This window comes from Neopsephotus bourkii, unplaced genomic scaffold (assembly GCF_033783945.1).
Source record: "Neopsephotus bourkii isolate Nb327-2 ecotype Australia unplaced genomic scaffold, CSIRO-AGI_Nbou_v1 NB_1792, whole genome shotgun sequence".
In the NCBI taxonomy this organism is placed as follows: domain Eukaryota; kingdom Metazoa; phylum Chordata; class Aves; order Psittaciformes; family Psittacidae; genus Neopsephotus; species Neopsephotus bourkii.
The window spans coordinates 5144886-5171142 of record NW_026902266.1 but is presented as its reverse complement, the minus strand read 5'-3'; the positions used below and the strand labels follow the sequence as shown (position 1 = coordinate 5171142).

General features: G+C 38.6%; 1 protein-coding gene across 7 annotated transcripts in view; it reads right to left on the bottom strand.

Moving 5' to 3' along the window:
* The window catches only part of LOC133206442 (mucin-5B), a 47124-nt gene extending 26702 nt beyond the window's left edge, over positions 1-20422 (bottom strand). For 3 of the 7 annotated variants that reach the window (XR_009723765.1, XR_009723766.1, XR_009723767.1), the window contains exons 1-16: positions 20090-20422; positions 18112-18367; positions 17099-17213; positions 15713-15800; positions 13582-13715; positions 12953-13178; positions 12026-12151; positions 11167-11284; positions 9558-9696; positions 9009-9110; positions 7957-8026; positions 7571-7708; positions 6719-6883; positions 5782-5876; positions 4165-4291; positions 879-1131 (exon numbers count right to left, since the gene is read on the bottom strand). Coding sequence is in view for 3 of the 7 variants with exons in the window: in XM_061342429.1 (XP_061198413.1) it covers positions 879-1131; positions 4165-4291; positions 5782-5876; positions 6719-6883; positions 7571-7708; positions 7957-8026; positions 9009-9110; positions 9558-9696; positions 11167-11284; positions 12026-12151; positions 12953-13178; positions 13582-13715; positions 15713-15800; positions 17099-17213; positions 18112-18367; positions 20090-20171 (2234 nt within the window). In the remaining 4 variants the exon portion in view is untranslated. Of the gene's footprint in view, positions 1-878; positions 1132-4164; positions 4292-5781; positions 5877-6718; positions 6884-7570; positions 7709-7956; positions 8027-9008; positions 9111-9557; positions 9697-11166; positions 11285-11723; positions 11863-12025; positions 12152-12952; positions 13179-13581; positions 13716-15712; positions 15801-17085; positions 17440-18111; positions 18368-20089 lie in introns of those variants that run through there. The other 4 variants (XR_009723764.1, XM_061342429.1, XM_061342430.1 and 1 more) reach the window with 4 other exon arrangements.
* Between the last annotated feature and the right edge of the window lie 5835 nt (positions 20423-26257).

The following is a 26257-nucleotide window of genomic DNA, read 5'->3' as shown; positions in this document are numbered from 1 at the left end:
ATATTTGGTACAGCTATCAGGTTCACAGACATAAACTACCATCCCCAGAAGGAATATTAAGACACCCAGCTCTTAAATACTCTTCCTTCATCTGCCACTGGTTTACTGTGTGATCTCCCTAAATCAAAATTTTCCTAAGAATCCATTTTCCACTCCATGGGATGAAATTAGTACTTTCTTAAAGGAGAACTATTAAATTACAAAATGAACCTGTGTTTACAAAGAAGTATCAAATCCTCAGAAAAAAAAAAAAAAGTGGGATTTGAGAGAGAAAATATGTAGATATCTAAAGATGCAAGTAAATAATTTGAATAAAACAGCCTTCCCCTGCTATTTGCATTGCTGTCCTGAACTGCTTGAAAATGAGAAAAATAACAATTGTTTTTCACTACAATGCAAATTATTATGGTTTTTTTTAGTATTTCTTCCCCAGTTTTCTCTTTCCCTCTCTCTCTTAGAAACTCATTTTACAAACAGATTTTTCTTTTTCTGGACTTTTTTTTTTTTAATAGTCTGCAGGATGTTGTGTTGGAGGGTGTTTCTTACATCATGTCTTCATTTCAAAGCAAAAAACTCTCCCAAGTGCCCTTACTTCTAGAAAACTTTCTCCCACTGTGTATGGAAAACTTCTACCAAACAATGAACTTTGCATAATAGGCTGCAAACATTACTGTCCTTAATGTGTTTTCAGGTTCTTGTTTGGTAACAGGAATATAGGTTCTTAACCTTTGCTGTGGCTGCACTTCCTGCCAGGGAAATACTTGCTTTGGTAGAATCTAGAAGTTTGACATTATTCCTTACAGTAAAGAGACACCATTCAGGGATTAGGGCCCTGACATCCCCAGGTATGCAGCCTTGGCATCATCAGAGCATCTTACCACATCAGTTTGTCCTCTTGGAAAGAGTTGCCAGGCTGAACAATCTTGCCTTTGTAGTAGCAGGGACAGTCATCTGGAGTTACACATTCCTCCTCATCATTGATGTAGGTCCCTTCAGGGCAACCACAGCCCTCCATAGGAGCAATCTGAACTTTACACAGTGGATCAGGTTCATCCAGCGAGCGGCAAGACTGGTTACAGTATTTCACACTATAGTTATAAACCATAGTCGCAGGACACTCCTCAGAGGGATCTTTTAAAAGAAATAAAATGGATATATGGCCTTTTCTGTGCAAACATCGCTCATGCTGTTGATACAGCATTCTGCATATTGGTAGCCACAGATGTGCTTTTTTCAAACTATAAGTCCTTGTCTCCCTGTGGTCTGAGGGAAGTCTGCCCACTACATTATATTGAATACTGAAATACTCAGCACGGTATATCCTGACTGAATAAAGGAATCATTACAATTTTACAATTGGCACAATTTATATTTCTATTTTATACCAAGAACAAAACTAAGTAACTGCTGATTTGTAACTGTAGTTAAAAACTAATTTTCTGTAATTTACTACTGATTTCTTTGGCTGGGAATAGCTTAAGAAATGAACATATTTCGTAAGGGGTAAATTTTGACGTTACATGGACAGTGCCAAGGAACTCTGCTACCAAAGAAAGTGTGTTTGGATTTTCACAGATGTCTTGAAGAAAACTCTTGTCCTCCAGGGAAATCAGAAAGAACAGTGTTTAAGACCTCTGGTGGAACAAACAGTTAAATACCAGTATCTAAAGAGGTTAGCTGATTCTGTAAGACAGTGAAAAGCTGGTTAATTTTCCCAGGCTACCAAGAAACGACATCTTCAGAACTCTACCATAAGATCTGCAGTAGTGATCATATGGATGACAGCAAATTCTGTCAGGAAATATCACCCACATTAAGGCTGTGGTTTTCAAGAGAGCCTGGCATGCAGATTCCTCTGAAATTCAACAATAAATGGGGATCTACTCATCTTGGACCTCTTTCTAGATCAAATCCATAGGTTTAACCCCACAATTGGTTTTCAGATACACACAGATGTACTAGAAGATACAGGGCATTTGCTCATAGGCAAATGTCCTAATCAGCTTTGCAGCAATGTTATCACCATATCAGCAATAGGTTCCATGCCTCAGCAATGCTCTGTATGGTTTTCCAGTCCATGACCATAGTACACTTTCTTAGATTAGTTAGCACGTTAAGTTTGTGTACACATTCAAAACCACCACCTCCAAGAACAAAAACCAGTTAGGTTCCTGGTCTTACCTGAGGCACACACAATAATACCCTGTGTATAAACCATGCAAGCCATACTCTCCTACTTTATAGGCATACTATAAAGGTGCATCAACTGGTATTTGTAGATCAAAACAGGCCAAATAAGAAAGATATTAATAAAGATGTTGAACATTAGTTTAAATCAGATTTACCTGAATGGGTGTCTCAATTGTTAGTTATTAAAGCAATAAAATATTGTGTTTACTTTCTCCCTTTAACTTTTTCCTAGAAGAAAAAGATCACTTTTGGTAAAGTGAGATCTGGTAAGAGAAAGGTTATTTGATCTTAGTACTCATTGTCCCAGATTTGTAATCTTAGATTATATACATCACGGCTGGAGGCATGAGTGCAGAGAACATGAGCATATCAAAACTAGCTTCAAGCTAGCTTTCAAAAGGAGCACCAGAAAAGCAGTGCCATGACTTAGCAGAGGCTACTGTGAAGGTCTTCTGGGAAACCAGTAACTCAAGTAATGGTTTATGCTTCCACTAAAGATTGTGTCACATACATGCATTGTCAACTGTTAGCTAGTAGGGTTTACTCATTTCATACACACTACTGACTTCAATGTAGACATCCCCTTAAGATATAACCTGTCTCGGGTGCTGCCCACAGCCCAGCACAGTTGAACACAGCTGCAGGAGCCAGAAAGGCCTTTCCATCCCCTCCAATGGAACAGATCACTGAGGGTAACTGTTCTGGCCCATTTATTCTTTCACTTATGAATAGTGCAACCTTCAACCTTATCATAAGTATGTTCCTAAAAGATTATTTCTTCTTGTAAAGGCCTAAAATGATTGTACTGATTAAGCCATTAGCATTTTTTTCCCAAGGTTACTGCAGTGTTTGAATCAATATTATCTACTGTGCCATGAGTCCACAGATTTCAGTCTAACCCATGCTGCAAACCAGTCTTGCTTTGGCATAAAAGTGTTACTAATTCTGTATTGATAACAAAGCTTTCAATAAACAGCAACTGTGTCTAGTTCATAAATCTGCATGATTCTAGGATAATTTGCTATGCATTACACTGTGTTCCCTCTGAATTCTTTCAGCACAGTTTTATTAAATTGCTCTTACTGTAATCTTAAATGCCTTCAACAAAGCACCATACATTGTTACATTGTTTGTTTCTACTAAATATCCCAGCTAGCCTCTAAGTCAAGGCAATTAAATAGATGATAGCTGCATGAAAGCTGCATAAAAATAATTGTTGTGGTGTTTCCTATTCAGATATGTTATTAGTCAAGAAACCCATACATTTATTTTCATGTTAATATAGGCAAATGTCACTTGAACTAGCTGACTGCCAGTGAAAAAATAGGAATATTGAAGTAAAGTTCAGAAATTGGGACTTGTGAGTTTTATTCTCAGCTCTGATACCATCTCATAATAAATTCTGGCAGTGCTATAAAAAAAAAAAAAAAGTGGATTCTGAACCGTGGACTTAGTGACAATGTGTATGTCCACAAAACTTTTATTCAGTTGTTAGATAGTCCTAAGCAGAAAAAGCCTTTAAACACTTCCACAACCTCAGATATCACCAAATATATGTATTAAAAAACATTACTATTTTACATGGAAAAATGCAGCTAATGAGAGTGATGCCATTTGTATGGGTTATGTCTGACACAAGAGGGCTGAGATGAAGTTCAAAAAGGTATTGGAATTAAAATACATGGGAAAGCCCATGTATTCAGAACTAACCTGATTACAACTTCTTGTTATTATATACACCTTATACTCTTACTTCTTTGAGTACTGAATTCACCTAATATTTACACAAGGAACATGCATCATAAGAAGATGAACTGGTTTTGACAGGCAGTTTTTTATAGAATGTATGCATATTCTGTTTTTCAAAGACCCACTAGCTTGATGACTAAGTACAAAAGACATTAACTGCCACAGACTGGGATCTCCTGAAGCTCTTCCTCTTTATCCCTACCATAGGTATTTTAGGATGCATACCACAGATGCCCTGCCTCCAGCCCTTCAGGGATATGCCTGCTGCAGCACAGTCTCTGGAGTAGGTAGAGAGCACACTACACAGAGCAACTTCACTCTTCTCAGAATTACAGGTGTCATACATACATTTCTAGGGAACAGAAAAGGACATAGGTATTATTAAGCCCAGCTCAGAGAAGAAACAGGGAAACACAGAATCATACACTAATTCAAAAAGTAATGAAGCAATATTGTTTTAAAGAAGTATTATTACCAATGAAACTAAATTTATAATATCTCTAAAAGAAAACGTATGCTAATGAAATTCTATCCAAAACTGAGAAACAGGAAATCAATTGCAGTTGTTTAACACTATATCTAACACTCATAAATAGATGAATAATAAGAATGATAAGGATATTTACAGTTAATTAAAGCACTAAGAAATGTCTATACCAGCCTCCCATGAGGTTATATAATCTAGGACATGTCAGAATATGTCATCTGAAAATATACAGGACTAAAAATACTGCACAGCAATGGCTGGCATTTTGTGTATCTACCTAGTATGCAGGTAAGATACACACAGTTAAATGACAGGTACATAACAGAAGATGGGTTAATAGAGAAACATTTGTAATGACATCAAAAGAAATAGTTAGGAAAGTATAAAGTGGATTTAAAGCTCAAGTTCTTTCAATTGGGTGGCTGGACAGAACAACCCTGATACAGCCAGTCATTCAAGAGCAGTAAGGTCATAATGCATAGATGGTGATATATCCTGCCATTACTGATCTCATAGAAAATGTTTTCACAAATCATGGTTTCAGCAGACATAACAGACATATCCATAGGAAACTGGTTATTACTTTTCCTTAATTGAAAATTGCAAATTCCTTACTTAACATGAATTCTCAAGCAGACATATTTTCTGAGGGAAACCTGGGAGAGGTAAAGCATAAGCCATGTGTTTAAAGGTACCTGAAGACATTAATTTTTAGGCAAAATTTCATGTTCTCAGTATTTTCTCAGTAAATCGTATCACACACAGCCCCTACAAGAATCTTCTGTGTTTTACAGAAACCTCTTTACTATTCACATAAATATGGTAACTCTCTAGCTCAGCCAACTTCCCCAACAGCTGTAACACCGAGTACTTATGGGCAGCTTCTTGCTTTCTAAATATTAGGAGACTAACATGATTTGAAAGTAATAAATGGGATATAAATTGTGTAAATATGGGATAAAGTCTCCCCTTAGAGGTGAATTTTAAACGCCAGAAGGAATCCACGGGGCTGAAAAAGCTCTCAGTTCAGTTCCACACAGAAACACTGATTTGGCTTTTCAATGAGTGAACAGTTTTCAAGAACAATAAACCCATTTTTTCCTATTTTCCTTCTGGATCACGCAACAGAACTGTCAACGATGGCATTCACTTAATATTTTCAAGGCTGCTTTCAAGCTCATAAAGGCCCATTGTGTCTTGCATAAACTCTTATTTTGTAATTTTTCTCATCATCATAAGTGAACTTCTTTGCAAACAGGCATTAATGTAATCTATTTTACTCCCCTAGGCCAGAGTGTCTTCATGGCAGATCAGTCTGAGCTAGATTAAACCACCCATTTAGACCAGTGCCTTACCTTGATGTATACTGAAGGCTCTACAACAGAATGGCAGGCAGCAAACACGCTGCTTGCATTGGACAGAAGAGAACACCATTGTTGGGCAAATTTTTCTGAAGTGGGAAAAAAACACCATTACCTATATTCACTTAAACTGCATTACTATTTGATTCAATGTTCTTACCAGGTTTCACACAGAACTAGAATGTCCTGAAATGTTCAGATAATGCTGTAAAGTAATACAGGGCATTAAAATATCAAGGCAACAAGCACAGTTGGATGGTGGCCAGCCATCTCCCTAAAAGAAAGGTTTCACCTTCCAAGTATTAACATTATTACTGTGGCTGGGTTAGTAGAACATCTGCAAAACCTCCCCATTTTCATTGTTTTCCATCAAACTTTGCTAATTCTTTACATTCAGGCAATTATTTATAGTCAAGCAACAGCACCAAATATGTAATGATCAGTGAGCTGTATGCCTATGAGCTGCAGCTTTAATCACATGTGGCAATTTCTAGGACAGTACAAACTGAATACTGCATGTAGCCAAACCCGGTCAAAGTGAGAAACCAGACAGGCACCTAGTAAAGTACAGTGCTTGCTGAAGTCAGTACTGCTGGTAATTCATTCCTTTTGCCCTCAGCACAGCTGTAACAACCTAGATTGGATTAAGATCTTGCCCTAATATTGATAACCAAGTATGCTCTGCCTTAAACCTACGTTGTTCTTATTGATGCTGTGTATGCTTTTCGAGTCATCAGTGTTGGCCCTTTCTCCAGCAGTGCAGTCATTTTGTTTTAAAAGCAAAGCTGTCACCTCAAAGACCAATGTGTTCTCTATTAATATACTTAAAGGCAGTGGCTTTTGATGTTTATGAGATTTCTAAAGCTTTTCTGGTTATCTGCCATATGAAAATTATTTAGCACTGATAATCCAGGCATGAAAAGCCTGCTACCTTTATCCACGCTGTTTGAACAAGGATCTTCAAAGCTGTCCTCAACATCAAAACAGCTGGCTCTAGTTTTCCATGAGTTACCAAAAGCAGAAGCTGAGTCTTCCACAGCTCCAGTGACTGTTCTGAAGTCGTCAGTCTGGATGTTATTGAAATTGCCACAAAGACCTTGTGTGCGTGATGGCAGGAAAAAAAAAAAAAGGACAAAAGAAAAAAAAAAATCACTAGTGGAAAAAGGAATGGCTCCTGTCAGAATGCTCTTAGCCCTTCTCCTGAGAGAAGCCCATTTTCCTTCACAGATTTCCTGATGGTCCCACAAATCAGACAGCACCCTGTCTTTAGAGTGTAATTATTATTTTTCTGCATTACATTTGCACTTAGTACAAAGATTGGAAGCTGCTTAAATGTGCTTCTGTAAACACTGGCTGACAAAGTACCTTCATCAAAGGCTTACTAGATAAGAAAATCACAAAAGTAAAACAAACCAGGTAGGAGACACAGGATGCGATCACATTACAGAGATAGGAAACAGAAGCACAAAAAGCTTTAATTATGCAACAGGAGGCTAGTGGCAAAACCAAGTACACAACCTGCATCTCAAGTTTCTGAGAAAGGTCTGCTTTTACAAATAGGGTCTAAAACACCTGCACACACTAAAAGTCACAGAATTATCTAATTTTCTTTAGTAAATTGAAGGGGTTAGCCAACACTTTGTTTCAGGAAGGCTAAAGGTTTAACTGGGGGTTCTAACACATCAAAATCAATATAAAATCAAATCATTTGTTCACCTCAAGTGATAGACAAGCAGCTATAACTCAGTTTAAGAGCTAACTGGAAGAGCATGATCTTTCCTACCAGATGTGCGATTCTGATAAGAATGATTGACTGTTATGGAGAGCTGCATTACAGGTTTCATTTGCACTTGAATCTGTACTCCAGTTGCGCTCAAGATTTTGATGAAAAATGTAGAGGGTCTGAAGATGGTGATGCCATCTGAAGAGAAAAAAAGAAAAAGAAATATGTGCAATTGCAAATCTTTATGAAGCTGAGTAAACAGGAACTGCCATTTACCAATGCATCCAGTGTAACACAGGAATTCCCAGGGAGTCCCAGACCTAGTAGCCACCCAGGTTAAATGACCTAACAATGAGCAGGATCATATTATTTTCATAAAAAGGAGGAGGAATCCCTCTGTAAATAAATGTAGGCTATTCTGGGGAAGGTGTGAGAAGGGCATTTACCTTTGCTTACTGGCAGCTTCACAATGAAATTGTTCATGTAGATATTTCCACAGGAACATATTTTTATTGTCTGCAGGGAAAAAGAAAAAAGAAAAAGCCCACAGTAGTGAATGAATATGACATGAGACAGACAAAAGCAACCTGACAAGCTTCATTAAGCATTAAGAAGTAGTGTTTTTAAAACATGGTCATCTCTGGGGTCAATATAACACAGTGTCTGGATGACCTACAATAACGTAGAGCAATCTGGCAATAAAAAATGAAGAATTCTCTCCATAAGCAACAGTTTTGACTGAGTTCTCTCACATATCATGTTACATGTAGGGTTGGATCTACCTCATTGAAAACACAACATACCTAAAATGAGAGCTATCTGATTCAAGCTCCCTCAGTAGTCAATAGAGGAAAACAGGCACCTTTGGAACATCTCATACCTTAGGTGAACTGACTTGCCCTTTGGAGATCACCATCTTTCTTTATTGTCTATAGAAGGGTGCTAGAATGTTTAATCTCCTAACATGGTTGGAACTGTACCAGTTAAATACCAGGTGGACAGGATGAATCTGTATAACTTCAGAATGCATAAATACCATCCCTAACGTGGCTTCCACTGAATTCAGTGTGAATCATGGCATAACCTTCAGTAGGAGAAGCCTTAGTTTTGAAAATTCTGCTACTTCACTCATTTCATCAGGAAAAACCTCTGGATTCAGAAAAGAAGGGAATCTTTTATTGTAGAAATTTCAATCTTTCTTTCAAAAAGAAACAAATGAAAATCTTTGAAGTCATGAAAAGAGAGGGAAAACTGACAAGGATTCTTAGTCATTTACCTCTAAAGAAACGGAAAAGCCAGAATACAAAAGAAATGGAAAAGAAATAACTCTCATAGAACAAAACCAATAAACACATGCACTGCATCACCCGCTGGTATTAATCTTGCAGTTTCAGTATTGAAACAGAACAAAATGAGTCCACAGAGTTAGAGAAATCCCATCCTTGAATCTAAATAGAAGTGACATATTATGTGCCACTAACTAAAACAAGTTACTTACAGTTCTTCCTAGAGTGACTAATACATTCTTTAAGCAAGTCATTGTCTTTGATGTTCCACACTGGATAATCTCTCCAATCACCACAAATGTATCATCAGTATTCTGAAAAGAGGTAAGAAAAAGGATGTGTAGACATTGTTAGCATGTTACAGGAAAGGAGCCAGAAGAGGAAAGGTAACTCTGAAAGGCTAAAATGCAATAATGAAAGAACTGGGGCACTTAATCACTAACTGCAAACTGCTTTATTGCATTGCCAAATTCAGTAATGTTCACTGCCTTTCCTTTGCACTGTTTCCTTGCTATCAACCTATGTGGATCACATATTTGCAGACAGTTCTGTGGAATTCAATCCTTCTGCAGGAATTTTTGCTCATCCACTTCCTTTCACTTGCAATCCATTGCAAATGGGAAAATTTATGAGGTTTAAGACAGCATGTGTTGAAGAGCTTTGCTGGATTTGTGCCACTTAATTAAGTTATATAAAGCTTCATCACTTGATGCCTCAAGCTGCTCATGAGATTTAGGAGTCAAATGGGAGTTTGTTCGTACCTTAGCTAAGACATAATGGCAGTTGCCATGAAAATTGAATCTCTTATTATCAAACGTTGTTATGTGGAATCCTCCATCTATATTGCAAATTCCAGAACAGGGCAGGGAGATACAGCTCCAGTGGCCTCCTTTGCAGATACTGTACAAAACCCAAAAAGGCGTAGTTAGAATAAACATAACTTTAAAGGAGCAAAGATACATCTGTACCTGAATCCTCAGAGGTGAAACCCCTTTGTCTTTCTGCCTTGTTATTTGGCTGCTTATTAAACCCATGTGTGAAGACATTATATTCAGCCCTTAAAATGTGAAAGTTGAATGCCTCTTAGCAAGAGTTAACTGAACTGGGCTTCAAACTAGCTGCTTTAGAGAAACACTTTGTTGAGTAAGCAAGAAATGTTTTTTAGGGCCTAAATTGTTTACTTGGCTCTTGAAAGATAGAATTAACCTCTTCAAGCAGGATCTTGCAACATTTTATGCTACTGATGCAACTGTTCAGCAAGTTGCTGATGCAACATTTCAGCAACTAATTGTAGAGGACCTGAGATAACGAGCAGTTACAATTCTTAGAGCTGTGCACACAAGAGGAGAGCAGCCTGGCCGTAGCCTAGCTCAGGTTTTGTGAGGAGTAAGTGAGGATGCGGCTAGATGGGAACCACTGAGAGCCCATCAAATTCAGTTCCTCAAAACTGCAGCTTTTGAGGAGTATTTCCTCAAATTGCAGGAAATATTCGACCCAAAGGGGCTTGCAGAACGTCTGGCTTACCCTACCATGCACCACAACATATTTAAACTCTCGGTACAGTAGAAGGTAGGCCTATGGTCAAGAAATGATGTGGTGGGAGCTCAAATAACACAAATGACTGTTCATTTATTAGATGGGTATCTAGTAAGACATAAAACTGTTTTGAGAATAATATACCTGAGGCCTGATCACCTTTCACTAGTGTAGAGTGGATACGGGTTCAAGCTACAGATTTTTTTTCTAAACCAAGTAATTCTTAAGGATCAGGACTTTTTAGATTGAGTATCAGGAAAAAAATTCTTCATGGAGAGAGTGATCGGGTATTGGAACAGGAAAGTGGTGTAATCACTGTCCCTAGTGTTTGAAAACCATGTAGATGAGGCCCCCAGTGATGTGGTTTAGTGGTGGCCTTGACAGTCCTGGGGAAATGGTTGGACTTGATAATCTTAAAGGCCGTTTTCTACTAGTTGATTCTATGATTCTGTGATTGAGATCCAGGACTTCAAACATCCTTTTGTAGACCTAGAGGAGGCTGGAAATGTAACTCATTAACATGATATGACACCTTGCCACATTTTAGTGGCCAGTGCCTCTGAACTAACTAGAGAAGAGTCTCAGTTTTCCACATTCTGAAATCTTGAGCTCAGGTTTAGATAGCAGTTCCAAGTGAGAGTGGTAACTGTGTGTGGTTGAGATCCACTTGTAATTTTTCCTGTACTGTTGAAATTTAGACCCAGAGTTTGTGCTATTATTCAAGACAAATGGTAGAACGGGAGAGGGGAAAGGAGAAAAGAACATAACGCAGCCCATCAAAGCTCTGAAATAAATGCCTCTGCTTTGTTAGTGCAAAAAAGTTCACAGCAGTACCAGTTTTGGCAGGGAGTGGAGTAGGTCCCTCCCGATGAGTAGACTTTGCCTTGAAACATACAGGGACAGCTGTCTCTGGGGATGCATTTTTTGCCAGCAAGATCGTCAAGGATAGTTCCTGTTCAGACACATTGGCTAGTTAGTATTCCTTTGGTGAGTCTGGGAAACACCATCAAGGAAGATTAGAGCAAGGAAAAAACTCTGAAGTATTCAGCATTTCTGTAAATGAATGGTGTATGTTTTAAGAAAAAACGGGCCCTTTCAGGTGTTAGTGGGTGGGAAATATTTTTTAATTAAAAGTAAGCGAGGCAAAACCCAAAGAATATCTTTGCATGTTACCAGAATTTGTCACTGTGAGTAGGATTATCAAGTGCCAGACTGCAAGGATGTGAGCCAGTTTCCATCCTTTTCTAATAGTGAATGTTAACAGAAATCAGACCCTCATCTTAGCTTCTACTTCATGTGCAAATTTACACAGGCACACAGCTAGCTATGCAGTTATATCACATGACTTATGCTACAGCAATATCTAGCTTTTTAACAGGGTGGCACTTCACCTGACTTCACCTGCATTCTTACTGTCTAGAGACCACCTCTCATCTTTCCACATCTGTACCATTTTTTTATGTCTAGTCCTTAGAAATCTTTCCCTCCCCTTCTCCAGTGTCAGGATCTTGAATCTTTAGAGATCCAGTTCTTTCCAGAAGAAAGTTGTTAAATTATGCTAGAAGAAACAGTTTATTCATCAGTTTGAGTATAAAATGTTAATGAAAAAAAAATGCCACTAACTGAAAGGGAACAACCTCCCTCTTTTTTCCCTTGACATGTGTAATGCATTGGAAGACGCAAACTGCCTTACCAGGAGGACAGAAACAGCCATCTGTACATGGGGCTTTACAAATCTTGCTCCTTTCTGGGTCAGCACATGTGTCAGCGCAGGAGTTTCCACATTCCATGTACACCATGTTGTTTGGGCATTCCTGATCTACAAGACAAAATGAAAAATGGCATATGTTAATGGTGCATTTATAAGAGCTCTCATATCAATATCTCACTCCCCAACCCCTTCTTCCTCCTTTACCCCATAGTTTGTTTTTAAAAATTTCCAGATGTGTCATGTTTGTTTAAACCCTAAAGGAATTTTTTATGGTTATTTTTACTTCACCTTTGGACAAAACAGTACTGCTGGGAAATATGAGTTATTTCACATTATTTTACTTGCTCAAGGTTGGCTGGGCTGAAGTCATGATGCAAGCAAAGGGCACTGGAATAATTTATGGAGTCATAATAGCTTGTTTTTGCCTGAAGCGTAAGTCATTCTGGCATTAATTTTCTACCCCAATCCACACCAGCCGTTTGGAAGAACTGCCTGTAGACTTCCCTCTGGTTTTACAGTGATTTTCTGCTCAGTAGCTGGACTACTGAATATGAAAGCACAGGATAAGCTAAGGACAAACACGTTAGACTTCTCAGCGACTTCAGAATAGATGTCAACATTAAAAAAAAATGCTATTCATGAGTTAACTGTGCATGGAAAAATTCAAAGAATAACTGGAGAAAATATAGCCGTAAGGAGGATGTGGACAATATTAAGATATAGTTCTAATTTTAGGCATAAAATCAAGTTAAATTTGCAGAAGCTTTTCCATTAACAATGTCTCTGTGAAAATACTTCTACAGATTGACTCACAGTAGCTAAAATAGCTCTTAGCTTTGCTCTGCTGGGATCAGAATATATGTGTATATATCTAACCTGAAAGAAGTATCCAGAGTAGCAGTTACTTACAGCAAAGTTCTTTGGTTCTCCATTCCCCAGGGTCTCCTTTCCTGAGGACACAATCTCGAGAGTACTGGTTTAAAGTGCTGCATATGCAGCTGGAAACCAAGTCAAAGTGAGAAGAATTAACTGCACAGTGGCACATATCCTCAGTGCAGGTCTCTACGTAGTCATCAAAAGCAACAACTTTGGGGCAGTTTCCAAAACGAGACATAAGCTTCTTGCATCTTTTTCTCTGTAAAATGAAAAGAAGGAAAAGAAAATCAATACTTGACATTTACCAACTTTCAGGTTCATGGATGTACATCCCAATTTTTGATGATACAATTCCAGGTTCACAGTATAATTCAGACTGGATGGGACATCAGGAAACTATACAGTTTAACTTTGTCATGACTTCCTTTTTCATTGGCTGGAATCTGTCATTCAACTGTGCATTTTCCCACTGTCTATTTCTTTATATATATATCCTATATATTTCCTTATATCCTATTATAATAGGTATTTTTTCTGCTACACGACCAACATTTTGCTCAGACTCATGGATAAAATTCAGGTCAGTGCATACTCTGTAACTAACACTTGTTTGAAGTCTCCACTGTAGTTCAGGAGCATTTATACTTCTTGGCCATACATACATATTTACTGCATCTGTTGTCTTCTCTCCTAGGATGTCTTCCAGTGCGGTCATCTGAACTCACATCAGCACACTTTCCTGATGGATCCTCTACTTTGTGGAAGTTCCCAAACTGCCTTGGATGCATTTTATACCCTGCAAAATCCGCAAATGTATCTGAGTATCTGCCTGCGATTCTTTAGATCACTTAATGTGCTGTAAAAATGCTCTTAATCTTTGGGCTCTAAAGCAATATGCTCTTCACCAAATGCCCAAATTTAACCACAGCATCCATATTATAGAAGATGATAAGCTGCTATGACTTCTGTTGAGCTACAGCCAGAAATCTGGCACACTTGTATCAAGGCCTGGGCATTTATAACAAATCACATGAGACTCTTGACCTTTCTGTTGTACATCATCACTTCCAAATACTTGTATTCATTGTGGGTGTATTTGATCTTACAGGGTTTTGCATTTGCATGTGTAATGATCATTTTAGTATTTTAGTTTGCCTTCTACTATCACAATCTAGTACAGCTGTAGGTGTAAATGTTTGTAATCATCTGGAAACCTACATTTATAGGCTAGAAAGGATGGGAAATGGAAGCAGGAGGAACACAGGCACACAATACATGTATTTGACCATTATACTAGCTTGAGGGGCGTGTTTTCCCAAAGCATTACCAGACACATAATCCTGGATTTAAGAAATATTTCTAACAAAGTTTTAAACTTATCTGTTTTTATGGAGAGCATGCATAAATAGCTATTCTTTGATATTTATTTTTTTTTTAAGTTTTAATAGACAGATTTCTGACCAAGTCTGTGCCCTTTTACTGAGTCAGTCCCTTAGCTAAGTGCAGGCCTGAGAGAATGACTTCCACAAAACCATTGTTTTCAGGTGCTTTGCCACTAACTTTTCTGGAAACTTTTCTTGGAGTTGTGTAGTTTGCCAAGGATCTAAACTCACATTAAAGAATATAAAGAATAAAGTTCCAAGAAGAGATGTTCCATGGAGAAATTGGATTTTTCTTCCTGACATTTATTTTTCCCTCAAGGGAAAGGAGTCTGAAAGTGAGAATAAGTTTTGGGACTTTTATGTGCAATAGATCTTAGCCTGGGCAGGCAGAATGACTGCTGCCTGCTTAGCACAGGCAGAAGGATGTATTCAGAGTATAAAGGAGGGACATGGGAGGCCACCTGCTCCCCAGGCATGGGAACCTGTTATTTGTGTGACCAGAAACATAAAATAACAGCCTACTTTTCTTAGAGGAACGTTTCTCAGTAGCAAATTGTTCAGAAAAAATTAAGCCAACCTTAGTTTTTGTCTACTATGCTTATCAAGTAAGGAGCAGAAACATGACTAAGATACATCCAGAAAGCTTAATATGGAATATGACAATGAACCCCAAATTTATTACTACAAGTGCTATTTTTAACAAATCTCAGGATTCTTTCTGAACTGGTGAGGTAGATGAAAATACTTTCCTGGTGATTTAAGAAGCCAGAGTATTATGTGAAGGTTACAAAGCTATAACCCTGGCTTCAGTCCTGTAGCTAATATCCCAGAATGCAGCTTTCTTTTCACTCAGGAAAGAATAGTATCAGCTGCAGGATTGTAGCCTCTGCTGTTCTCTGTGCTGGCCTCTTTCCAGTTCAGTGCAATATCTGAAGGTGTCAGTGGATGGCACCACCGCTTCTGCAAAGATGCTCAGTCAAATCTCTGGCTCAGTGGTGAAGCTTTCATTTCATTACAGAGGCAAAAATAAGAGGCAAAAATAATCATACTTGTATACCCAGCTGCAAAATTATCAAAATTGAATGACAGAAAATGCACCTGTGCCTCATGTGAGAATACAACTTCCTCAAAGCTTGCTACTGTAAGTGGGAAACCTGGCAACGTTACTGCATGATAGCAGGCAGTTAATTAGGATCAAAAAGGTTTGAGACTCTTGCAAGTTTGTGAACAGCAGAGGAACTCAGATCATTCCAGAACATCCCTAAAATACATCTCCTGTATATGGAAATGTTCATGTATTTCAGTCTCTATCAGCAAATCTGAAACCCTGCTTAGAGGAAACTGATATCAAGTTTCATGTCAAGTATTAACAGTTCTATCCTATGTGGAATACGCTGTATTCATGACCTACCATCCAAAACCAAATCATTCTTCTCACTGCCATCATAGTTCCCGCATAGACCGCATATTTTCTCTTTATATGTTTCTTCTAGGTCCAGCTAGAAAACAAAAGGAAAGAGGATCTGCAGCACATGTTACAAAGTGGTCTGCAACTGGAAAGCACAGTAGCAGAAATACTCATTACCAGTTTGTAGCAGTCTCCTTTTCTGTTACAAACCTGCCATAGAACTTACATGCAGATTTAACTGGGAAGATAATCCCCTAGCAACTGTCATTCTAACTGAAGCATGCTGAATACTGCACTAATCCTTGGACCAGTGCTTCCCAATATAGAGACACTAGTATATAGACATGTGGTACCTCTTGCAAGGTACCACAGCTCTACTCTGGGGAGGTTAGATAACTAACCTGCTGGATGCTGAAAACAGCAGTTTCTGGTCAGCTTTTAACCATACCTAAGGCTTTTTCTAGTGCATAGGCTAAACACAAAACAGTTTTTCTGGGGGTGGGTCTGTCCAGCATAACTTGTTCTGCCCCTATTCAGGGGCAATAAAGAACTAGGTTAGCACATTATTGTCTTGATGCATGAAGCTGTTGCACCTAATCATTCCTACATGCTTGAAAGGTTGTACTTGTGCCACTCAGGACTACCAAAAAAAAGGTGGTGCTTTTCCTACAAGTGTGTCACCCTAAAATTGTGTCCACTGTACAGGTGATGCCTGTAATACTTCAGTTGTTAATTTTACAGGGAGAGGGGGGAAACATATATTTCATTAAATCAGAATTTGAATACCACTTGATTGCTTCCTGAATTTTTTTTCTCTGTATTCACCATCTACTCTGTCTCCAAACTGCAAAACATGACATACAACTTTCATTTATTTACTCCATCCTGATCATGGAAGATAAGCATTCACACCCAAAAGTGTAAATATACTGTTGCAGAAAATGGCATTTTAGGGTGGATATATAGAGGGAAAATTCCACATAACAAGGCTTTGGAATGAGAGAGGCCACCACACAGAGAGGCTGAACTGGCCACACAGATTAGTTTCCCACACAAGATGTGCATCCAGTCAGAGGATAACTAACAAGTCAGAGATGGAGGGACTAGCTGTGCTGCTGCCAGAGCCCCATGGAGGAAGCGGATAACTACAGATGTGCTATCTCCAGGGTTAACAGTGGCACTTTTTGCCAAATAAATGAGTTGGGAACGCCTAAGGGTTGTGACTACATGTCCTTTCCCCATGACAATATTACCTAGTTTGGTAAATCCCTATCAGCTTATTGATAAAATGATATAATCTCTTATATTAACATGGTGCCTGCATCTAACTCTGCTTTTCATCACTGGTGAGGTTCACTGTGGAAAAAACAACTAACTGGCTGTTCATACTAGGAGAGTGTCAGCCCAGTTCCACTTGAGTGTCAGGCCCAGCTTGGAAGTGACTTGGAAGTAAGTACAGGTGTCCTCAATCAGGATGCTCTTCAAGCTGAAGGGCATGTGGATCCTGGAAATTGGAAGAAACAAAATAGACCTCAATGAAAAAAAGTCTGATTAAGTCCTCTCAGAGATATAAGAAGAAAAAGTAGAGACAAAAGGATGTAAATAAGCCATAAGGACATTCTTTTCAATGTCAACCTTCATCCACACACTGTATTAAATTTAGGTGTGATCACCTTGTCCACTGTGACCTTTCACCACCCTTAATCCATAACACAGTGTATTTTGGTCATGAGTGTGTCAATACTACATTAGCCACTCAACTGATAGCAGTACTCTTCACTTATGGAGCATTTTTAAATTTCTGTGTGCATCTTGTTTTCTGGTTCATTTCAGACTGGAACTAGAGGTGTGGATTTTTACTTCTGAAACTTCTGTCTTTTGTTTAAGAAGATCCCAAGGCAACCTGTGATCTGCAAAGCAGTGCTATTTTCTAGACTAATCTATCTGGAAACAGAAAACTTTTTCCAAGAGGACCATCTGTTTCTGAACAGCAACATACAACAGTAGGGTTAGTACCACAGAAATAGTGTTTTGAGAAAAAAAAAGCAAATACATAGTTACTACAAAATCAGAATCTTCAATAAAGTGTTGATTTTATCTCCTTCATTCCATCCCTCCCTCCCAAATCAAAGCAACATGAAGGAAATCTATGCATTCTTATATATTGCCTTTTGCTTAGCATGTTCAAGTTGATCCCTGGGAGATGTAGTTTATGTGCTTCTGGTCTCCTCCTCCACTATGGGGTAGACTATTTGCAATACCTTATTCAAAGTGCTATAAATATCATACACAGTCATTTGCACCTCTGCAGAATAGGACCCCTTTTTAGACATACAATCTTTAATGGTAATACATAACATTAAAATTGCTGCACAAGAAAGCAACAGTATGGCTTTACTCACTTGTTCCCATTCACTGTGATGCCTGTCTCCTTCACCTCCAAGATCACTCCATCAATAGTGACAGTGAAGTATATCAGGAAGCTATTCTTGTTACTGCGCCTGATTTGGATGTTAAAGTCCTGGTAGCTGTCATTGCAGTGCGAAGCGAAGACATATGTGCAGGTTCCAGGAAAAGTGAATTTAACATGGTCAAATGTATGAAAATGGAAATTGCCCCAGGTGGCACATTCACTCCTACTGACGGTAGACACCTGGACTAAAGAAAAAGTCATAGGAGGGAAGCTTAGAAATTCAACCCACATGAGGTGCTTTACCTTTTTCTGTTGAAAAACATTTTGTTGAAAAACATGAAAAACATTAAAGGAGAGATTTTAAAAGAAAGATTTTTAAAATGTTAACTCCTGGAAGACACTATCACATGGGAAGGAGTTTCATCTCACTGAACTTTTGAAGTCCATGCCAGAGATACTTCCAATGTAAGCAGATGAGCCCAGTGTCCTTTGAAGTTAACAGTGAGAAGCAGAAGAGTCTCAACTTCCCTACCTTACATATCCACCTAGGAAGAAGATGTTCCAAGATGGCATGTTTCTCTCCATTGTCTATCAAGGTTGCTGAGACATGCCAGTGCTGATGGCACCCCTCAGCATTTACACTGTAGCTATATTTACACTGTAAATATCTAAAGTGAAGTGAGGGAAATCCCATCCTGGCTGCCTAAATCTCATTTTTACTTTTGAAATACTGCTACTTAACACAGGCAAGATTTTGGTTCAAAGTCCTGAATTGAGTTCCTTCCAGGACATACCATGGGTGGCATGACACTTCAGCAAAATGACAGCTGCTGACCTTAGCATTTGAGGCTGCCACCAGCTTTAGCTTTGGCTTAGAGCTACTTCTTTTTCCTTTCAACCAAAACTCGTATCTTGGACCTCTGAGTCATACCTCTGTCAAAGGTATTGATATATACTTGAAGTGCATATAAGACGTCACTTCAGAAAGTAGTTTTCATACTGCACAAAGCCAGTATGAGACACCTTGAATTAAATAAGATGTGCTTGCTACAGAATGCTTTTAGCATATCTTCTAGGCCAATCTCAAAGAACAACAAATGAAAACAGGCAAATTCCTTTGTATTGTTTATGTAGCATGTTTGGGAAATTCAATGTAGCAACATCCATCACAGATCAAATGAGAAACAGTCATTAATATACTCAGTGAACTCTAAGATTTCATTAAATATTCCTACCTAAGAACCAGCAAGTAAACAATGAAAAAATCATATATTGATGTTATAAATGTACAACACAAACTTCAGTGCCAAGAAGTCCTTACAGAAACAGCTTTTTAAAAGGACTGGAATTTGCCATGGGTGTTTGCAGTCCTGAAGTGGAGTAGGGAAATTTAGCCCTTTTCTACACAATAATGAGAGTAAATAAGAAAGTTTGGCTATTCTTGAAAGTGGAGTTGCTAGAATTACTGAGACAGTAATAACTGTCATGTAAATTGTTTGTGTATTAAGCAACCAGGTAAAGTATAAGACATTCAAAACCAAACCAGGAGGTAACAGTGCAGCAGACCACAAAAAAATGTGATTAATCCTAATACAGTATTTCATACTGGTCAATCAAGCCTAGCAGGCGCTATGGTAACATACTTCTACAAAGAATATAGGTCAAATGTGTTGAATAGAGTGTCACCATTTCAATATGATGCAGACTGCATCCAGCAAGTCTCCTCTTTAAGATTAGTTGCTTAGGACATAAAACAGTTGATAATCTAACTTGTAGTGGGAAAAAAATAAAAAAGTAAACTACTTAAGTGGTTGACATTAAAGATGAAAATGTAAAATGTTAAACAGTATCTGGCATGCCTACAGCTCTTTCATGAACATGTTACACATTTTAATTTGACAACTCTATTTGTCACCTATGGGGAGCAATATGTGAGCAAATAATCTCAGAATTAGATTTTTTCTTACCTATCTGAACTGGTTCTTTGCCGCTGCAACAACTCCAAATCAGGCAAAAGATCCAAAATGACCTCCCCTTTTTTATATCCATCTTGCCATGCAGTGGTGACTTGAAAATCCTTCCAGAGAAGTGTTTTTTTCATGGCGTATAGGCACATATTTATACTCCAGTAATTTGGCATGAGAACAAAACATTGATGGCAGGGTCCTTGAAAGGTGGAGCTTCATTCAATTTTCCGTCAGTGGTTCGTGTTTAGCACCCAACAACCTCCTGTATTTCAGACAAGACAGGTATCCAGTTCCCTCTTGCTTTATGTGGAGACAGAGAGCTATACTTTTATTACTTCTTTTCTTTTATATAGGTCCCCCCATTGCTACATAGTTGTTTTTTGTCAACAATAGCTTTTATTTTTCATAACATGATTAGTAACAAGCAATCATAGACCTCTTTCAGAGCTTTTCCCTGGCTTGCACATCAGCACAGTCCCCCAGCTCAAGAAAAAGTGTTGCTTCTGTTAGCTTGATGGCAACTTCTAAGTGTTAGAGCAAAAGATGTAAGGTCAGGCATAATGTATGGTTTACTTAGAGAAAAACTTTTGGAAGGAGAGCAAAGTTCTTTAAGAAGCACATACAAAATATCTAACAAAAAAAAGCCAGAGATTTACTGTTTCAACAGACCAGGAATGATATTGGTTCACGAAGTGCAAACTTCTCACCTCTGCACAAATGGGATTTAATAGCACCACTCAGACATACAAGTTAATGCATTCTTTATGCACAGAGAAGTAGTGGTTTCTCCAAACATCATGAGGCAGCAGTGCCCAGCTCCTACCAAATTGTACATCACATTCCTTTACCTCCTAAATTATGCCGCTGCAAAAGGGTCCTTTGGTACTATCAGTGTGTTTTAATACTCTGTGACATTCTCCTAGAAAATCCAGCAGGCTCAGTCACGAGCTGATCTACATTCCATTGTAGGACATTTCTCATATATCCTGTCACAGATTTTTGACATCAGTAATTTTATGGTCTCTTTCAGAGATTTACTTGCTCTGTTGGCACAAGCTGACCTAGGATTTCTTCACTTTATCAGTGCTATGGGGGAACTCCTGAGACAGAAGTAGCCTTTCACCTAGTCCCAACAAATCAAAAGTAACAGACATTCCCACACTTTCAACTGTTCCATGCCCCTTTGGGAATACACAATGCCAGAATGTTTGCCAGTATTAAATGGGCACAAATACATTTTAACATGGACTTAGATTTCACCCTTGTTGCAAGTCTTCATGTCAAGTCTGTCCATGCACTCACTGGGGGAGATTCATGCACTTTTATCTGGTTGGTAGACAGTAAGCTGGTCCTTGAGAACTGCGTCCTTCTCACTGCTTTACCAAGCTTTCCAGCATTTATAAAGTTAAGTGACCTAAAGCTTTCCCACTGCTTCTTTTAGCTGTTCTCCCTATGTAGTTGAGAGCCACTTACTAAGCGACTTGCAGAATTGCAGGTGCGAATGTCTGCCAGATGATTTGCTGCTGCTACTGCTTTTAATAAAATCCTGCTCTAGTAGGTGAGAGCATTGTGCAGTACATGAAACATGAGTTCATGTTACCCCTTTCCCACTGCCCGTGTCCAATTAATTCCATTGTCAGTCACACTTCAGGCAGGGCACTACTGGAAGGTAAAGTCTGTTCTTGAAGCCCTGCCATTTTGGCTGGAATACAGAACCAACAGAATACAGATTTATGGCACTGCTGATGGAAGCAATATGCTTCTGCTGTTTTTCCTTTTTATCACAATGCATCTTTCCTCCTTATTTCCATCCAGATAGTTACAAAGTAAACCAGAAGAACATCTGATAGATAAACTGAACCACAAGAATATGGCATTATAACGATAATCTGAAACTGTACACATTGCATTAGTTACACTCCAATTCAGTAGATACTCCAATTCAGCAGATGGTAACTTTCAAGCTGAACTCTTGTTCAGGCCACACAACAGTGTTAATGTCAGGTGTGGGGAAGGGCTGTGAAGCCCAGGAGAAAAAGCACATAGGTGGGTAGCCCACAGACACTGGCAAAAGAGCTTAGCTGAGGATAAAGTTGGAAAGACAAAACCTATTAATGTTCACAAATCAGTATTTCCCAAATCACCCAAATATGGTGATCTGTAACAGGCAGCAGAAAAGCAGGGAATGGATCTCTGTCATTAGTTGTGGATTAAAATACATGAAGAATGCCTTCAGTATTTTAGAGCTTAATTGAGGATAAAGACGGAAAGCTGAAACATACTAATTTTCCTAAATCAATGCTAATGTCAAAATGCAAAAGCAGAACTCTGCTGAGACAGAGTCCATTTTTTAGTCACGATCCTCTTCTTTTCCCATTCCCACCTGGGCAATCAAGGGACTTCTTTCATTCATTCAAAAAAAATCCCTTTATTCCCAGTGGGCAGAACAAAAGCAGCAGAAACCACATATGAACTACTTGTGAAAGACAGCCTTCAGGTTGGTGTAGTCCTTAGATGAAAAAGACATGATGAGGCTGACCACTGCAACTCCCAGCATTTTGTCTTCTATGTCCTGGGTGGTTCAAGGGCATGCAGGGTGGTCAGGAGTGATGAGCTGAGGCATGATTTTCCTCTGCAAGCCTTGCTTAGCACTTAGGGGCCTGGGAAGAATATGAACAGCATATGTTAAAACTGTGTCCAAGGAACAGACAAGACAAAACAATTCACTATACCACCATCTGCTTATGCTTCACTTAGCAGAGAAATTAATACCAGTTATCTGGGATCCTCCCCAGAGAAAAGAAAGAGCACATCTCTTGCTACTCAGAGGAAAAGGAAACCCAGTCCTCATGCTCTGTTCCTAGCCATTTTCTTACCTCTGCTTGTCTGCTTTGCCATTTTTGCCATTCCTTTGCCATTTCTTGGAGAGCAGGACTCCTGTCAGTGACTAACCAGAGCTGCTGCTTCTGGCCTCTCCACAGAAAGTGCTGCCTATATTCCTTAGAAATCACTGAATGCTTCAATCTCCTGCAATGATTTCAGGGCTACTGACAGTATATATGCATTCAAGTGCTTTTTGTATTAAGTGCGGCAACACTCAGGTTTTCAGAAGAAGTACATGGTAGCTTTTCAGAAAGAAATTCAGACTGACAGGGAGTTTGTGGGTATGTTGATCACTTAACCGCTGAATCATTGCTATTACAGGCGTGCTGCTTATAACTATTGCTCCTGCAGTGACATACCAGGATTAATAACTCTTCCTTTTATTGGGCCCTGTGGCATAAGAGACCTTCACACTCCTGCAGCTGTACTAGCAATAAGAACAATTCTTCTTAACCTCCTGGCAGCCCATTTCATGGATCATTTGCCATTAAAGGGTATGTGATTTTAGTAAATACAATAGGTAAATATTAACTCAGCTTCTTTATCACCACTGACTTACTAGAGATAAACCATCATGAAGCTAATGTAATACACCAGTGACTCACAACTTGTTTTTTCATACAAACCTGGTAAAGAGGCACTGAAATTAGGGGCATCTGGTGGATTAATGCCATTCATAGCCAGCTACTGTACTGAAGCCTGGAAGTTGCATTTTTATCACACCCCTCTGTCAAAAGGGGATCCCATACTGTGAAGTGTTAAGGTTAGCAAGACTTTGGTAGCCTTAACACCACAGTAGGTCAGTCCAAGCAATGGTGAGATTCAGTTTGGAAATCCTCTGATATTCCAGTTCAATTCAGGCAAAGCTGGTGTTGCTTCTTAAAATATGAGTCCATTATAAAGCGATGTTTTACAAGAACTGCCTAGATAATAACTCTACAGAAATGCTGTATACTTCATTAATAAGGCAATATTAGCTAGAAAAGCAATTAATTTGGATTTGGTGCTAAACCCTTTTGTGCCAAAAATCCACATTCTAAAGTGCCAGAAGAACAGCATTGATTATATTTTTATCCTTGGTATAATCCCATAAAAGTTAGGAAATTCATATCACAGATTTATTTGACACATCAGATTTGCATCTATCACACAGTTAATTAAAATACATCAAGAATGCATTCAGTATTTTAATTTTGATAGGATGTGGTTGGGTGTTTTCTTTCAGTTTTCCTTAGAATGAACACAAAGCTCCTTAAACCCTCATCTTGACAAAGGGTTCCTTAACTTTTCCTGAACTAATCAAGGGCATTAGCTGCTCATGTTTTTAAGAAATCAGTTCAGTTGCTCTTTTCTGATTTGGTTTTGTGGTTGGCTTTTTTGCTGTGTTTTTTTTTTTTTTTTAAGAAGATGCAAGTCTTTCAAAATCCATACACAAGGAATAATGACATGGCTGATTGGTGTTTGCGCACACAGGTCTCATTGACCACATGGCACTTCCTCAAGTAAGAAAGACTCCCTGCATAGAAAGCCATCTCAACAGGAGGTTGGGCCCTGGAGCTTTTTCTGCTTGAAAGATTTGTTTTAAAACCTTCCTGGTGAAAAATGTGGAGTAGTAGAACAAAGGAAACACAGGGTCCCATTTAGGAAAGGATATAAACATTCTGCCTTAAGAATTAGAGTTTATGGGTTTCAGACTAGAACAGATTCCATTCCTTTTTTGGAAGCAGCTTCTTATTTCATGGATGCCAAGACAATTCAGAATAGGCCACTGCATACTTAATACTGAAGTCTGTATAACCCTGAAATTAAGTGAGATTACCTACCCAGTAACTATGTCTACCATGACTGAAAGTTACTGTAAGCCAAAAGAAAAGCAGAGAGATGGGGCAGAAAACAGGTTGAGATGAGAAGCTAAGCAACCTTGGCCTGTTTGGTCGAAAAGCGAGCAAGCAGCTCCCATAGATGCTGCAAAGTGCAAGAAATGCTCACTACCCTAATCCAAGGGGACAAGCTATTCAAATTTCACTGCTGTGCCAGGTCATGGGCACTGTGTAAAGCTATGTTCGTACCTTGATCACAGTTCCTGTTGCCTTTTGTAACTGCTTAAAAGAGAGCTGCATGAGGCAAAGGTATTTCTTCTTAGCCCCAGCTCTGTCATATTTTCGATTTGATTTCTGCCAAATAAGCTAGTTTTATGATACTTCAGTTAGTATCAAAGATTTCTTCTCCACCTTACTCCCTGCATACATACGAACCTTTGCATGATTTGAAAATCTGTTATGCTTCTCTTATCATTAGGTCAGACTGAGATTAACAGACTTAGTATGTTTTTCATTGTTCTAAAGACAAGTTTGTGAAAGGAATTCAAGCATTTTACATATGAATGCTGAAAAACTGAAACACTTAAGGAAGTCCAGTTTGAACATAAGAGATATTAAAAGGGTGACGCGGACAAAACCTTATAGGATTTTCTACATTAGTAATGGGAATACGGCTTAAGTAGCCTGGTTGGAAGTTAGCCTGGAAGGCTGCCTGTTAAGAACACAGTTGTTTGTGGCAGCCTGGAAAGACTGAGTTAATTTAGGAAATTTGGCTTAGGAAGAGGGCTGCTTAACTTGAAGAACTTAGAATAAGTTTGCAGAGCTTCTGCTAGGACATGAAATTTCAGGAATTGTATGTCAGTGTTATAGTTCTTTATATGTATTTCAGGTTTTGTTGGACCTAAAGTTCACAAGAATTTTCTTCCTATGATCTTAGTGTTTGAAAGTCTGTTTCTTCCTCTCTTCTCAATATCTGAGTTTGCCTTGCTATACAAGTTCAAACAGTGTATAACACGCACAGTAACTACATACTTATTTACTTAGGGCTTTGCCTTTGCTGAAGTTTTTCCACTGGGGCTTATGTGCAGAGTTGCATGTGCTTAGGTCAGTGGTGTGTGGTTTAGCAAAGTACAGTACAACAGTAAACATACTCAAAATTTTATCTTACCCTTCCTATCCTACAGCAGAAAATGATATTAATATCATAGCTGCAACACTAATACAGGTAGTTATTAGATTATAAATTCCTACTTTGTATTATTTTGGGCAGGGTTCTTCTTTGTTTGCATTTGGCTTTTTCTCTACTCTCTGAATTCCATCTCCTCACCTCAAATAGTAGCAGTGATTTTACCGTATTGCTAGTAAGCATTTGCCTTTCTGCCAGCGTTCTTAAAACACTTGTCCAGTAACAGTTCATAAAATAACTGTGCTCACTTAATCGGCAAACCTTCTAACTCCTTTTTAA